This window comes from Sebastes umbrosus, chromosome 5, assembly GCF_015220745.1.
Source record: "Sebastes umbrosus isolate fSebUmb1 chromosome 5, fSebUmb1.pri, whole genome shotgun sequence".
NCBI lineage: Eukaryota > Metazoa > Chordata > Actinopteri > Perciformes > Sebastidae > Sebastes > Sebastes umbrosus.
Genome location: NC_051273.1, coordinates 21,005,501 through 21,022,926, shown reverse-complemented (window position 1 = coordinate 21,022,926; position 17,426 = coordinate 21,005,501). Strand labels below are relative to the sequence as shown.

The following is a 17,426-nucleotide window of genomic DNA, read 5'->3' as shown; positions in this document are numbered from 1 at the left end:
CGTATGTTTGGATTGTAATTTTGACAAATTCGTATGCATTCATCTCTTGTTATACAAAGGTTTGTTTTATACACATGTCTAATAATTATTTTGTTCGCAATACCTTAATAAATTGCAGTTGATCGCCGCCATGTCCCTTCAGTCTTTCCCCGTCCAACACAGTGGCTGGATATTACTTATCAAGACTTCTATACATATTTGATTGGATCCCGTTAGGCTAAGTGTTGTCAGTAAATAACCAACCTGTTAATAGAGATTTAGTTGGAGTCGACAGTCTGATGCTGCCTCCCTCTCAAGCTGACGTTAGCTAGCCATTCTAGTCACTGTCACCTGCATCATTTAGTGTCACTACACTGACAGTGAATATTAATGTATCGTATGTGCCTCAAATCTCTCTTCTCCTATGACGGCGAGTTTCTTTCCCCCAAAAGGGATGCCTCGGCGATTAGGTGATGCTGGTCTGGTCTATAGCTTGGAGCCTTAAAGCCCTCTATTATATCTTTTTTAAGACACGGCAGGGGAACAAACCGGAGATCAGCGTATTTTGATTTATTGTTGGTGCAACCAACTACACAGCAACTCTTCAGCATAGCGTTATTACTATTACCGGTTTGTTTAAAGTAGAAGTTTGGAGACATGTTTCAACGTCTTCTGCTTACTCTGTTACTGTCTATGAGGGACACGGGATTGTTTTCCCCCAAAAGGGGGCGTAGTCATGCGAGCCTATACTCTGGATGACGTGTTGCCGACGTATTGGTCTGATGTATATGTGCTCAGCTCACGTGTAAGATTTGTTGCACAGGAGTATAAATCTAATCTATAGCACCTCAACTCTCGATTCTCACATTTCCTCAAAGACAACATTTATCTCACGACTCGTTCCACTGAACCCTGTGACGTGTGATGTCATATTTTCTTACAAACAACAGGAAGTTGATTGAAGTGCTCGTATGGATTTCTTTGCTTTGTATTTTCTCAGGCATATTCCAGGCGTAAGCCTTTTCTCCAAGACAATGCAGCAAGCAACTATTATGCTATTCTGTGCTGCTAAATAATTGCACAGATGCTGTACAGTGTTCAGCTTTCAACAAATATACACATTAGGCTTTCAAATGATTGTTCTTTTGTAGTCTTTCAGACATGGTAAATAATACTATTCACGGTAACACTTTATAATAACCATCATTTATAAATGGGGAATTGATAATTAATTAAACTTAGTTATTTGACTGTTAACAAACAATGAAATGATAATCAATGATGTTTACTAATTATTATTATTAGATGGTTATAATAAAATGTTACCAAATTCACTATAAGCCTACTTTTTAAATAATTTGGTTTCATTTTTGCCAGTTTGCTTTTACTGTATGAAACAATGTACACAAATGCACCATAGAACAAACACAAACCCCCCTCATTACATATATTCTATTCATGTTTTTCAAAACAATCTTGGTCATAATTTACTCTTGTTTTTTTCCGAGTGAATCCCTCATTAATTCACAGTTTGAGAGTTTGACGTTCTCGTGCACTGTTCGAGTGTACAGAATGGTTGATCCACTCGGGATGCCGATGCTGTGGCAGATGTTAATCGAGGTCAAGCTCATCTCAGACAACTCCTGCAACTGTTTAAATCTTATTCTAGATTGACATCTAACACATGACAAATTACCAGAGAGCAGCACACGTATTGCCTGTCAGAGGCAGAGACAAACAGAGAGAGAGAGAGAGAGAGAGAGAGAGAGAGATAGTCATTGTATAACAAAATATTTTCTGAGTGAATCTTAGAGCACGCAGTCCAGGAGGGTTAAAAGAGGAGACGTCACGGCTTCATATCGTGTCATGTCATCGGGGTATAACACATGCAGAAGTAAAATCTGGTCTGCACTTGTTGGAAGGCTTACTAGCGGGCGCACGATCATAGAGCAATGAGGATGATCGATTTGTTTCACTGAGACATCCGCAGCGAGGGTGTCAAGGTAGCATGCTTAATGGGTGAGAATTACAATTCTGCAATTATTGAAAAGATCTTTAATAAAAGACCATAAACCAGATGCTTTCTATTTGAAATTTGTATATCGGCCGCCATCCATTGAGCGTACCCAAAAAGTTCTGACAGGCTGAGTGCACCCAAAGAGCCCCTGAGCAGGCACCATCCCTTTATTTCAGCCCAGTCGCACAGCAGTTCGTGAAATAGTCACAAAATTGAATGTATTGATTCGTGTACATAGACACAAATTTTTTTATTGCGATGGTCAGCACAAAATCAGAGAGGAAAGGAGGTCAGGGTGGATGGGTGGGTCAAAAAACACCAGACTTTCACCCAGGAGACCGGTGTTTGTGTCAAACCAGAGGTCAAACTTGATTTATTTGTGATGTAACTTCCATACTTAAGTTACAGCACTTCCGGAGTTATTTTAACCCAAACCATAATCTTTTCCTAAACCTAATTAAGTACTTTTGTTGCCTAAACCTAACTAAGTTCATATTTTCCTAAACCTAACTAAGTAGTTTTGTTGCCTAACCTTAACCAAGTTGATCTTTTCCTAAACCTAATTAAGTAGTTTTGTTGCCTAAACTTAACCAAGTTGATCTTTTCCTAAACCTAACTAAGTATTTTTGTTGCCTAAGCCTAACCAAGTTGATCTTTTCCTAAACCTAATTGAGTAGTTTTGTTGCCTAAACCTAACTAAGTTGATCTTTTCCTAAACCTAACTAAGTACTTTTGTTGCCTAAACCTAACTAAGTTCATATTTTCCTAAACCTAACTAAGTAGTTTTGTTGCCTAACCCTAACCAAGTTGATCTTTCCTAAATCTAATTAAGTAGTTTTGTTGCCTAAAGCTAACCAAGTTGATCTTTTCCTAAACCTAACTAAGTAATTTTGTTGCCTAAGCCTAACCAAGTTGATCTTTTCCTAAACAAAGTAGTTTTATTTTGAAAAAGGACTGGAGCAGAAACTGACACGTGCGTCACGTGTTGCAGGACATTTGTAGGACAGCGCACAAAAAATATGTTGTTGAAAAAAAAAGCGAATCAAATAGAATACATTTCGCGACTATTTCACAAACTGCCGTGAGACTGTGTTGTTTATTTCTAGCGCCGTCTGCTGTAACCCTCCAACATCGCAGCTTCAGAGACACTGCGCATGTGTCGTACCCCACAGCTCCAGATCGTGTCCCAGCGTCCAGTTGCATGCAGTGAAAGCAGGGCACATCCCACACGTTAGTCCATTATGATGATGTTGTTTTCAAAAAAACATGTTGTCAGGGTTGAGATGGATGCACCTTCATGGTAAACAACTCCAGATCAATAGTACTACAGGCAGCTTTCACTCATTTACTGTATGAGTTAGTCATTCACTCCTTCAGCTCCTCTGTCACAGTAAGCCACGTCATCCAAGTCAGACATCCATTTGGACCAGCACCAGAACAGGCGGCGCCTCGGCCACTTTGGCCTTGCGGTGCAGCACATGGGTCAGGCTCCTGAAGGACGGCGTGGCGTGGAGGAGAAGCTCCTTGAGACCTGCCCGAAACTCTTGGCGAATCAAGCAGTAGAGCACGGGGTTGAGGCAACTGTTGGTGTGTGCTAAGCACACCGTCAGGGGGAAGGCGTAGGCCTGCACATTGTAGAAGGCCTTGGTGAAGGGCACAAGGTCAAACTTTATGAGCACTCCCCACAGTGTCAGCGCCTGATAGGGAAGCCAGCACAGAAAGAAGGACAGAACCACGATGACGATGGATTTGGTCACTTTGGAGCGACGCTTTTGTCGGCCCTGCTCGACCTCAGGGCCCCCTGCGCCTGAGATGCGTCGGCTGAGGATGAAGCGCACTAGCAGCAGGTAGCAGACGGTGATTATGATCAGAGGAATGAGGAAGCCCAGCAGGACCTTTTGCAGCTGGTAGAGACCCAAAAGAAGCTGTGGATCCCAGCTGCCTGAGTCTGGGAAGCGCACCAGGCAAAGCTCTTGATCTGAAACCTGGACGCTGTCGGAGTAGATCGCATGGGGCAAAGTGGCCAGCAGAGACACAGCCCAGATGCCCAAGCTCGTCCACTTGGCCGTAGTGGCTGCCGCTCGCCGGCTGTGCATCTTCATCGCGGAGGAGATAGAGTAGTAACGCGCCACGCTCATCGCTGTGAGGAAGTACACACTGGCGTACATGTTCATGGTGGTGACCGAGCTGATGATTTTGCACATCACACGGCCAAACGGCCAGCGGAAGTCCAGGGCCGTGTCCACCGCCCAGAAGGGCAACGTCAGAACAAACTGCAGGTCTGTGATAGCCAGTCCCATCACAAAGCAGTTGATGGATGATTGCTTCTGCCTGTATCGTGAGTGCAGCAGATACAGAGCCAGAGAGTTTCCCACCAGCCCAAGCGCACACACTATGGAGTAGACACAAGCTATCATCACACGCACCACTAAGCTGGAGCTGTCTCCTTGAAATTCCATGATCGATTCCCTGGTGAGGAGCTGCAGCCAGCAGTGCAGCGACAGGTTGCCGGTGGAGCCTCCGCTACAGTTCCCGGTGCTGTCCTCCTGTAGTATCTGCTGCTCACATGGCTCTGGAGCCAGTGAGCAGTGAACTCCAGTCTCATTCAGCTGCATGGCTTGGACTCTCTCTTGCTCACATATCACACCTGGACATCAAAAGTTGGACACCTATGTGTTATCAAAGAGAGTTAAAAGTTGTGATGATGGGATTCTGAGCATCCCCCTGCTGTATCTGTGTCTGCTTATCTCCCACTGCGCTGTAGATGCTGTCCTCTGCCACGATTATCCTCCTCTCCTCTCTCCTCTCTCCACGACTACGCACAGCTCTGCGCGCCACGTCTGTTTATAGGCTCCCCGTGAACGCGCAGGAGCTGAGACGACGCTCACTTCCTCACCAGACAGATTATTGGACCAGAGCAAATTCCCGCTCTGACAGACGCAGCCACATCAAAGTGTCCCAGCTCGTCTGTCAAGGGTGAATGTGAATGACACCTTCCACATAATCATGTTTGTGCTGCGCTGCTTTTTTTTTTTAAAAAGGGAGCTTTGGAGGCGCGGAAACAATGGTGCGCGTAAAATATGCAAAGATGCGGAGAGGACGCCGGCATGTGCTGAATTCCGATTGTACATCAACACACATACAGTCATGTGTTTGATGCTCTCACTCTGCACATATGATGAGGAGGAGCAGGCACTTTAATGAAGGCTTTTGAAAGAGGAAAAACCTCTCTGGATGCGCATGATGCGCTCTGGATTTCTATATGATAAATCAGTTTTGCGCATTCCTTATATATGTGCTTTTCACAAACCCCCTGGCTGTTGCAACTTCTTAAAGGAGGTCAGGAAGTTCTGCAACTGAAAATAAAGCTGTTATTACCAATACTACTACTACTACTAATAATAATATTATTGCACTTTTTTGAAACATTACAAATGATCCTAAACACGTGTCCAAATGTTTATTTTTTTATCTTTGCAATAGATATCTTCTGACTGTAAAATGATCTGATTTTATTCATAAATGGCTTATAAATATTAAAAATAGGATCCAAACTCACTAAGGAATTGTATTTGATTCAAATCATAAAGTTTTATTTTATTTTCTCAGCACAAATCACTAGAAGTAAATATACCAAAAATAAAATCACAAGGGAGTTCATTACAAACAAGGTGAAACATTTAGAAACCCCCTGCATACTGATTATAAAATGTTTCTCTGGCTCAGAACTGATTTACTTTGCATCATGACTGAAATACACCCTGCAGGCAAACAACATAATTTTTTCATGCACTGGTCAATTTTTATATTCTGGGCTATTTTGCTTCTATAACACGTCTTCTTTCAGACTAGTGGAAAGAAAACATCCAAAATACACATTTAAGTGTTTATTTCACTACTTTGTCTGTATGTGTCTGTAGATTTCTCCTAAATTAGCATTAGATAATGCCTAATTTGCATATTTAAACATAACATTTCAGAAAACTTGTAATACAAAACACAATTGTCTTAATTAAAGAAGTTTCATGGTGACATCTTAGTTAAAATGTTTTACCCTATTCACCTGTAGTGTCTTGTAAAATGTATGGAATTTTACAATACGTATCTGTCAAGGCTGTTTTCTCAAAATCAGTCTCTTCTCAGAGATTTCCTCTTCAGTAGCACTTACATCCATCACCAGTTTCATTCCTATCTATATTCTGAAGGTTTGTACAGAGGGGTTTGTTCATATATCATTCCTAGCCTGATTTATAGAACATTTTATTCCTACAAACATGGGGAAAATTGTTTTTTACTGTCTGTTGACAGTATTTTGTGATTTATGGAGTGATACAAAGAGACAGTATGGGGAAAATAGTGGGGTTTTTTAACATTAAAGTAAACATGTTCTAGTGGAAACCCAAAATATAAGAATGAACCTGAAAGTAGCATGATATGTCCCCTTTAAGGTGAGACACTACAGGCAAAAACATGATCTTTTCATGCACTGGTCAAGTGCTTGGGCTACTTTCTCTTCTACTACTACTTCCTCTACTACTACTATTACTACTGCTTCCAAAACATGTCTCAGACAAGTGGAAAGACAGCATCCAAAATACACATTTAGGTCTTTTTTTTACTGCACTTTATCTATGTGCGTCTGTAGATTTCTCCATTCCCACTGGGCAAGTTTCAGATATCTATTAGTTAATTATCTTTTACTCTATTCCCCTGTAGTGTCTTGCAAAATGATTTTTTTCTCTCCTACTCTGAGGCAGAAATCTCCACTTCAGTAGCTCTTACATCCACCAAAGTGTCCAGTTTCATTCCTATCTATATTCTGAAGATTTTTACAGAGCGGTTTGTTCATACATCATTCATAGCCTGTCTTATACGCCATTTTATTCCTACAAAACATGGTGAAAATTGATTTTTTTTCATGCCTTGTGACCATATTTTCTGATTTATTGAGTGATAAAAAAAAGAAGATATCCAAAGTTCCCTCTGTAAAAACCTTTGACTCTAATATGTCAACAAAGTGAAACAAGAACTTTGAACCTCGCTTTATCTAATGTTCAGATTTCTGTCATGGAAATTGATGCAAATTAGCACATATTTAATAAGATAATGCCTCATTTGCATAAAAAAGCATCCATTTTCTGAAAACTTGCAATACAAACAAACAATTGTCTTAATGAACGCAATCAACTGGGGAAGTTTCATACCCTATTTCTCTCCCCTTATTAACTATCTTTCTGTAGTTTTCTGTCCATCTAAATTTGAATAATATGATTCCTTTACCACATGATGAGCTGCAAAATCACAGCTGCAATCAAAATTCACTTCTCTTCAGTTCTCGTTGGCTTCCAGCTGACATCAACAGAAACATGCTGTGCCACTTGTTGAAGCTGATTGTCCAACAGCGAAGCCCAGGTAGACTTCAGAATAACAAACACAGACTAGAACAGATATTACTGGTGTATTAGTCTGTTAGCTGGAGGTTTTTTGGAGTCACTTCCCTTGTCTGTAAGTAATCCCTCCCTGTAAGTTTTTTGAGAAAATTAAAAAGACATGACTGGATGAAAAAAAGTAATCTGCACTGTTTTAATCCGTTGTGACCCAGTTCTTGACATTTTAACAACCCCTTAAACCTCCAAAATGCACAAGCGCTGACAGTGTGCCTGGTTTAATGTTCTAAGCGTTCAAATCTGTGATGTAGAATAAGTCTGCACAGGCTGCTTACTAAGCACCTGACATCTCATAGTTTGCATACCAAACCACTTTTCATCAGCTCCGAGTTATTATGCAACTGTGAAGGACACCTCACATTAACGCTGTGATTGAAATGTGGATAAAGCCTTTACTGATGGAAAGTCGCCCACTTGGCATATCAGTAAATACAGTTTGGTTCCTTTTTCGTTTGGGCATTGTAACCCCTCTTCTGTTACCCCAGGCGGAGCTTTCTGTCAGGCTTTATAGGCTTGCCAAGTTACTTCTGCAGATTCTGCACATTGAAATATGAATAAACTGTTTTGGACAATCAGAATGAACCCTCCATTATATTCCCCTCAGGGCTGTTTACACAAACCTGGCAACCACAATGTCAGCAACTTGAGGAACGACACCAGCTGTGCTCATATGACTCGGGGTGTGATGTGAGGTGAAGTTCCCTCCCAAAGCATTATGGGATAGCAGGTGAGGTGGGAATGAACAGCACTGGAGGGTGAAACTTTATGCAAATGATTCAGGAAGCTTTGTAGAGATTTGCTGAAAAAAAAAAAAAAAGATAAACCGAAAAATTGATGCGGTGATGGGTCAGGAAGTTTAGTCGGATGTGAATAAATGTCTGTGGAAGAGAAGACCATTACTGCAGTTTCTGGGATTTTGTGTCTCTTGTGCCTCAAAGATCACAGACAAAAACAAATTGAAGTGCTGCTTGGCACAAAGTCATATAAATTGCTGAAGAGGATCACAGATTTCCTATTTACACAATGCTCGCTAATGAGAGAGCTACTTGACACAGCGACAACTGAGAAGTGGAGGAGCTTGTGTCTCACAATTTGTTGGCTTCAAGTGGGCCTTTATGATATCTATAGGCTTAAAGGGTAACTTCAGTATTTTTCAACCCTTTTTTACCATGTTTTTGTGTCTAAGTGACTAACGGGGACAACAATTTCTGAAATTAGTCCAGTATTGAGGGAGAACGCTGCAGACAGCCCTTCAGGGCGATGAGAGACCCCTCTGCGAGCGGCATCGCCCTGTTGTGGATTCTTTCCCAACAATGACCGGCTCGCTGTTCATTATCCAGCTTATTACACGGTTACTTACTTAAGAAATCAGCTGTCGCTGTCGTTGTCATCGCCAACATACATGGGGTCATTGAGGCCACTAACAAAGCCTTCTGTTGTCTGGACAGTCCGGTGATCCTGTTTAAGACAGGTCTAACAGATGTATTATCAAGGATCTGTTGCTGTGTTGCGACCGGGGCAGGAGGGATAGTGTCACATCTAAAGAGAAGACCACGGGTAACCGTCTTAGTTGTTGTGTCACTCTTTTACTTGCTGAAAGGAAGTGAATGTGAGGTTAGGGTATGACTGGTTCAGGGGAGAGCGTTGTTAAGGCTGTCGGGATTGATCATGCAAATCTGAATGCAGTGAGTGAGCAAACTGTAGCGTCTGTATGTCACAACCTTTTTGTTTTAGTACTGATGATGCTGTCCTGACCCCCCCGTCTTACTGACCCAGGAGACAAGTTTGTATCTTTGTTCATTCATCCTGCGTTACAGAATCATTAAAAAAAAATGAGAGTATGATTAGATGGACATGATGTTTATTTGCCTGGAGTGCTGACTGACTCCTTGAATGAATGATGAGTTTACTATCTGGTCCCAGCGGGGGGGCAGAGATAATGTTCACTGCATACTGACATATTTTTGATGACATAAAATACCTTATGTTGGAGCGGCAGGCTACCGGTTCACAGAGCTGGCCTCGGGCTCGCAGTCAGGATCACCTTGAGAATGATTAGTATTCCAGGACGGAAAAAGAACAATTTCATATCATCATCCGTAAGGCTAATATTTGGTGTTACTCTGGGGATGCAATTCTGCTGTCAAACACTCATCTGGGCCCAGACATCTCCTCATAAATTCAGAGTGCTTTAGGGACAACGTATATGCATGTTTTTTTACCCATTTGTAAACAGTGATGTGAATAGTGTGTGACTCATTTGTGTCATTTCTGGTCATTTATGTGGTTTAGTGCCAAGTGGAGCCATCGGCCGTGACACAGTGCCCGGTTAATGAAACCTTCATTTGTTTGCACTGTGTGTTGACTCACCCTCACCACCACCCACTACACCTCCACCCATTTATCATGTTCTATCTGACTGACTGGACTGAGATGTAGTCTGTTTTGTTTGTAATGATTCATTTGCCCACAGGAAAGTGAATTTTCTCTATCTGTGAGGTCTACTTAACAGATAATCTCTAAATTGGCAATAATTATCTAATAGAGCCCACAGAACACGGTGTCTTGGACATGACGATAAATTAACATGTACCTTACTTAAGATTACAACTATGGCTAGAAGTAAAACAAAAAAACAAACTAAATTAGAAAGTTCTGCAAGGATTTGCATGTCATTAACTTCTTCGAAGCACTGGGAACTTTAAAAACAAATTGTTTTAGGTTGCAGATAGGCTTTATAAACTTTTAACATGTTGATGCGAATCCAACCGGGTCTCACTCTCAACTTGTCAAACCCAGCTGATTGGGCAGCGCCCTTCGGCATTGGAAACCAATGTATGGAGGAACCCTTTAGCGACAGCATGTGACAAACCGGGCTTTCAGCTAATTCCAATGTAAACCCACCTGTGGCATTATTTGATGGTCAGAGCAAGTGACATAGTATTAATAGCGTGAGAGACCCATCCATCACCCCTGAAGTGGGTCGGTGGATTGGTCAAACAAACACAAGACTTTCAACCAGGAGGCCGGTGTTCATGTCTCGTGTGAAACTAAAAGTAAAGTTGACTTATTTTGTCACGTAACGTAATTTGTGGTCAGTCCTGTGAGTCGTTTGTCAGTGAAGCTAAGGTCCAGGGCTGGCTTAACATTTAGGCCATATAGGCGTTCACCAATGGCGCCACCGTCTGGGGGGGCGCTGATCACCCTCTAAAAGAAATAAAATAAATTGGCCACCATTTCTCATTTTCTGCGTTGAGGTAACAAATGAACAAATAAAAAAAAGAAAGAAAGAAAGAAATACACTTTTCACTCCTGTAACTCTCGTTGTAGTGGCACTGACTAAACACTTTTAAGCCAACAATATCAGGGACCAATTGTTTATTTGTATTATAATATATACAGTAATTTATGAAAATAGCAATCTTGGTTTTTGTCTTAAAACCAAACTGATGATGCCCTGCTAAAGTCAACCATGTAACGAGCTTATATTGACAAACCGCCCCTGGTCCATCTGAAAGTAACAAGAGGTACCCTGTGCGTTGGTCTCCGTTGCCGAGGGGCACTGACCAAGCGGCGCTATTTGACAAGTTGGGAGTGAGAATGTTTTGGCGAATCCGCCTTTCAGGAACAAAACTCTATGTTTCATTTATTTATTTCACCGACCAGTAAACATATGTATTACTCTTATTAACAGGGGAGGAGCAATAAATATAATTTGTGTTTAATTACCTCTTAAAGTCTAAGAGCGCACCAGTTATACATAACGTCTAAACTGCCAAACATGAAGGATCCAAAGCTGATTTAAAACGCTTCCTATTCACAGCAAGGTGTCTGATCTGCTAACTTTTTACAGTGCTCGCCCGGCCTACGCCTCTGACACAGTGATTAGAGGCATAAGAAATTGAAGTGACTTCCAGACCGTCTGTGCCTTCAGTATTTATTTAGATTTCTCCATCCAAGACAGTTAGAACAGCTAACTGTTGTGTTTTTAGGCTACAGTCCATGCCTTGGTAAAAGATATGCTGTCGGGGGTACTTTTATCTTTTTCAACAAAATATGAGCAACAAACTGCTGCACCAACTATCCGTGGAGAAACTCTTCAGAAATGTTACAATGCTGCTGATATTTCTGGCACAATTGCTGTTGAGACAGTTGTGATTTCATATAAATTTAGCAATAATGACATGTATTCAGTTCATCCTTGGATGAAAGCTATTTTGTCAGACTGTCGAGTAAAAACTGAAAGCCTGTCAGGCCAGTCTGTTTACACAGCTTACAAAACTGCAGTTATGTAAACAGACAAACGAGAGAGAAATAGACACTGTATGTTTGCAGCAAGTTTTCTTCTTATTGATTGTGGTTGAAGACCTGGCTCATGCACAACTGTTTAATCCCCTTTTCAGACTATTTTTTTTTTTTATAAGGCTGTATACATCCACCTGCACATAAATCCCCACAAGTTAAGTGCACAGATGGGGCGCTTCGCTAGCCGAGTGATTGCAGCGCACACTGTCATCTGTCAAATTAAGGCGAAAATTAAAAAGAAAAAATAAGTTCACCGATTAATAAATGACATATCAAGAAGCCCATCCCATTAATTTACTTGAACGGGCATAAAATGATTAACTCATGGTGCAGTGGTTTTGATTTAACTTATTTTTCATCATCAGTCAACAAATTGTCTGTCTGGAGTTGTTGGTCGCACACTGAGAGATGTATGAAGCTGAACACAACACAACAGCTGGATTGTGTATGAAGAGAATAAAAGATTGTAGTGTCAGGAAATACCGTATAACATACTGTACGATCTCTTATGGCAATTATCTTATTCATACATTGCTGTTTTTACATGATTATATTCGAAAAAGACAAAGGTAAATCTCCATGACTGTGAACAGTGAATGTAACCTGATTTAATGTAAATTCAGAGTATAAGTAACAAGTGGCTGATTTGTTTTCTTCGCTCGGACACTGCACTACGGCCCCTTTAAAGCGTCAGTAGGTAGAATATTTTTGGCATCATTGGGCAAAAATTCCATAATGACCTTTCAGCATATTGTAATTCAAGTGTTCTGAGAGAAAACTAGACTTCTGCAGCTCCTCATGGCTCTGTTTTCAGGCTTTGAAAAATCTAAGCGTTCCTATTGGCCTATTCCAGCTGGTGGGCGGTGCTTGGTATTTCCTCAACTGATCTCAACATGGCTGCTGGGTCACAAACTTTCTCATTTTAAAGCTAAACAGTAGACTGCAAGATGTTTCTGAAAATTTGAGGTGAGAAATAGGCATTACAGTAACAGAATAATGATTCATATTTGATCAGCGCTGCTTAGTTTGAATGTTTGGTCGGAGTTCATAAGTGATTGACAGCTGCTCAGAGACGTTAAGGCTCCAACTCGCCTCTGATTGGTTGTTTTCCTCCCGTCTATGAAATCTGGCAGATACCATTAGGACACAGAGGCACATGATTTTTGTCAGATTACCTGTTTTACGCACTATTGTCAGGATATAGACCATTTTATAAAAATAACTTTTTAAAATCATATTTGCTCCATTTCTACCCACTGCTGCTTTAATCCCACCATTTAATTCATACTTTAAAGGAATTTTTCTAGTTCACTGTCACGGTGTGGTACAGGTGGACCTGAACGCAGGACACTGACAAGAGGTCGGGGAAGTTTTAACAGGTTTATTGAGAATCCAGGCTGAACGAGAGTGAGTGAGGCAGGCTGACGTTGAACCAGGGTAACAGACAGGGCCACAAGGATCCTGGAGCACAGGAAACAGACACGGATTAGCACAGGTTTACAGGGATAGAAGGAACTTAATTTACTCGCTTGGTCTGAGCGTTGCTACCACGGTAGTCGAGATAAAGATGTGGCTAGGAGAGGAAGGAAAGCCAGCATTGAAATACTGAGGAGCTGACGAGTGGATTGATGACAGGTGTGTTTGCAGAGCAGAGAGCCGGGAGAGGTGACGTGCTGATTGGCAGCAGGTGAGCAGGTAGACTGGGCCCAGGTTGACTGCAGGACAGGAAGACACACACACACACACACACACACACACACACACACACATACAGCCGGAGTACAGCCATGGCCGTGACAGTTCACAAAATTAATAAATGCCAAATCCATAGAAATAGAATTAGGAGTAGAATGGACATTCCCATTCAAATCAATGTAGCAGGATGGTCAGGATGACACCCTCGCTGACTCACTCGTGCCGGTGTGATGTGTAAAACAACAGCGTTGGTGTTTAGTGTGTGTGTGTGTCTATGTCCCTTTAGCGTAAATAAAGGCTTCAGTTCAGGTGAAACACAGCTGAGACGGAGCCGTGCAGACAGCTGCTGCACCGATTAAAATGAGAGCGTATCTGTAGAGTAAAAAACACCTCTGACACCCTCCAGTCTTGACATGCTCGGGGTGGATGGGAATGATTGAAACGTCTTTTTTTACCGTGTTTTATCGTGTTGTAATAAAGGGGCATTTGCGGGGATACAGTGATTCGCAACCTTAAAAAGAAAGTGGGATGGTAGGGGCTACTTTACGCTGCCCATGGTGTAAAGTAGCATAAAATGGAAATACTCAAGTAAAGCACAAGTACCTCAAAATTGTACTGAAATATAGCACTTGGTTAAATGTTACATTCCGCCGCTACATTTTTACCTTTGACAACAGTTCAATGCCCGTTCTACTCTTATTCTATTTCTATGACCAAATCATTATGTGCAAAGATATTAAGTCACTACTGCAAACTTATAGTAACACAGTATGACTCATCTCCTTATCAGTATAGAGCTCCACACATGTCTGACGTCAAATTCACAAATAAGTCACTCATTTTGAGTAATACGCCCTTACTATAAGCTGTCTTAAACAGATTGTGTTAGTATGAATAACATGTTATTATTAGAGGCACACTTTCTAAGATGAATTACATGCAGCCTATTCATTATGTGCATCCGGTAAATGTAATTCAGAGACATTCATTATCACACGGTTAATCAATGCCAGGGCAATGCCACTGATAATTTCCTGTGCTGATGTGTGCCTTGGGTCGAGTGTCGGAGAGGTTGTTCATGGCTGATATTTAGACAGGTTACAGCTTATAATAAAGATGGAAATAAGTGGCATTAAGAGACTGCAGAAAAATGGATTGCGGTTAATACCAGCTCTACAAACTACAAAGGTTCAACCGACTCATTAACAAAATGAGCTCATCTGAAAGCAAATCATTTCTTATCCTGCAGGTATATTTCATACACTGCATATATTTGATGTTAGAGATTAAAGTGCGTACTGTATGGTACAGTTTTGGGGAGAGACAACCCTTGTGCCTACAAAAACCTTTTAATATTTTATTTTTATTTTTTTTTTTAAAATTGCAGCTGGAGTCTTATTAACCTGACACAGTTTTCAAATTAGTGCTGCAGCAGAAAGGCACATCGCACTATGTCTTAAAAAGAAAGCAAGTAAAGTATGTGATGTTTTAATTCCCTCTTTCTTCCTTTGAAGTTGGAGAAAAAAACAATTTGGTTAATAAGAAAGTTTGGAGGTGCTCAGGAATCTTCCACCAAACAAAGGTAACACACTAAGTGTATCTGGGTCAGCTTCACACCTTGAAAGAGAAAGCCCATTTTGTAGATTAAAAAGGTCTCTTTCTGATAGACACTCAGTCTCCCATCAGTCCTTTACAGCTAACAAGCTCAGCGGGAGCCGATCTATAGAGGCCTCCCGGCTCCGTAGGGATTACAATAATCAAAGGGATGGTTTAAGGAGCTGATTAGAGACGCTGGTGTTCAATCACCCTGATTAGAGGAAAAAAACAAGACAGAGTTAAGTAAAAGATGAAGGGGATCAGACGGAGGTCAGAGATAGAGAGACGGACACTGAGATTTAAAATAATTAAGGTATTGCTTACTTTAAATTAGTAGTTTTAGAGACTACGCAACCCCGTCCTCTGCAGACAATTATTAGTATGCAAATGAAAAACCCCACACAACCCCAGAGCAGAGTCTTCCATTAATCAACTGGATGGTGACAGTCGGCTTTGACGTGATTGTGACCCTTCATTAATCACATATGAAAGTAATATGAGAATTCAGTGTCAGAAAAATGTAGGTTGGTTGGGCGGGGGGAGGGGGTCTGTTTAAACCACAAAAGTTAAATTATGAGAAGTTAAAAATCAACAGCTGTGTTTTATTTGAGTCAGAATCAGAATTTGCTTGTTAACAGTGACACCTGTGGCCGTTAAGTCAGCGACGGTCAGCATCCTGTTGCTCGTGCTTGTGCTCACACTACGGACACACAGGAGATTGAACGTGATCGACAGATAACACCACAATATATCACATATTTGGCAGTAATGTCACCAAACAAAGGTCCCACCCCGATGTTGATCCTTTCCTGCTTCAGCCTCCCGACCGTGGTCAGAAGGAACGGGGAGAACCTGTAGTTTTGGTCTCCTGGGCCGGAGTCGATACCGTTACTCGCTCCGGAGTTAACCCCCGCCGTCACTTCACTCAGCAGCAGGACAACAGAACACGGGAAATCTCTGTTGGTCTTGAGGAGCTGCAGAATTTATTTCCGCACAAACTGCAACTTCCACTTTACATTCACTTGATATTCTCAAAGCTAAACTAACTCTGTCTTCTGCTTTGCTGCTCGCTCGTTTTCTCACACACTCGCTTCTCTCTCTCTCTTGCTTCACCACTCACCTCCCACGTGCACACGCATAGTTTTCTCCCATCGGTCACATTCCTGTTTTGCAAGACGGGCTCCACTAGATATAACTTTGGGTTTTTTTTGTACTTCCGTGGAGTTTGTGTTGGAGTCTGAGTTGTGGTGGGGGCTGGTCGTATGTTGGCGTTATCGGACTCCATTTCTAACCAAACGTTAACTATGGTTGCACACTTAGCGCCGAGTAAAGGCACTTACGAACATGCCTGAGATCACGTCCGTTGGATTTGCCCAGAAAAACCAGCCCAGGTTCTTCCCAGAAAGTCACGGAAGGTCTCATTTTTTAGATTAGGTTACAACCTGTTCACACATTAGCAAGAAAAAACAATTAAAACAAGATTATATAAGTAAAAACATACATACATTCCTTTTAAGGCCAACATATTCATGAAACATTCATACATTCATTAGTGCACAGAGCAAAAAATCTAAAAAATAGAGCTTGAGAGAGAACCGTCTGCTGGTCTGTCGAGTAGTCCGCTATTCTGGTCAAGTCCTAAATATCACTATGGATTAAATTGCAATGAAATGTGATGCAGACATTTATGATCCCCTGAATTATAATAACTTCCTCTGACCTTCAAGTGGCGTCATCAGGTTGAATTTTTCAAATTCGTTGTGTCAATTAGTGAAAAGCTAATAAGGTATTGTGGGGGTTGTGAAATTCCCTTTGTTATAAAGCTTCTCATGTCAGTTTTGATTCATTATGAAACACAGATCTATTCTTAAAAACCTCTCCATTATTTACGGTTTCCATTGTTTGATAAGGTGTTTAAAAATGCACAATACTTAAATGATATGTCTCTTCGTAAGCCAATGTCATACGCTTTCTGAGCCTTCAAGGGATGTTATTATAAATCCAATTTTAATTATTATTATTCTTTATTATTCTGTTCAGTCGGTTTCATTTAATCCCAGAATTGAATCTCCGGTCCTCCTTTGAAGTGAAGATAGCTGACCACAGAAAAATGTCAACCTGAACATGTTTTTAGACCTTTAGGTAAAAGTGTTGCCCAAGTGGCAGCGAGGATAAGAACACTTTCATCCCATCAATGTGTGGTCTGCACTGACAAGCCAGACATGTTGAGGGCTGTGGACACAGCTGTCTTCAGCAAGTAAATACATCAACATGTCAATTATTGGGTAAGAAGTCTGAGTCATGCGATAAGAGGTCATCTGAACCACCTTTGGCCCAGTTTGCTGCTGTCTGTCTCTTTGTCTCTTCACTGACATCCAACCTACTGT

At 41.3% G+C, this 17,426-nt stretch overlaps 1 protein-coding gene across 1 annotated transcript; it reads right to left on the bottom strand.

The window, feature by feature from the left end:
• Positions 1-3,001: 3,001 nt before the first annotated feature.
• Positions 3,002-5,465, bottom strand: rxfp3.2b (relaxin family peptide receptor 3.2b). The gene has a single exon (XM_037770466.1). The coding sequence runs from the start codon at positions 4,609-4,611 to the stop codon at positions 3,406-3,408; it is 1,206 nt and encodes a 401-aa protein (XP_037626394.1). The 5' UTR covers positions 4,612-5,465; the 3' UTR covers positions 3,002-3,405.
• Between the last annotated feature and the right edge of the window lie 11,961 nt (positions 5,466-17,426).

What these genes read in the sequence shown, in the direction of transcription:
- rxfp3.2b (XM_037770466.1), bottom strand. Translation starts at nt 4,611, where the DNA reads ATGCAGCTGAATGAGACTGGAGTTCACTGCTCACTGGCTCCAGAGCCA.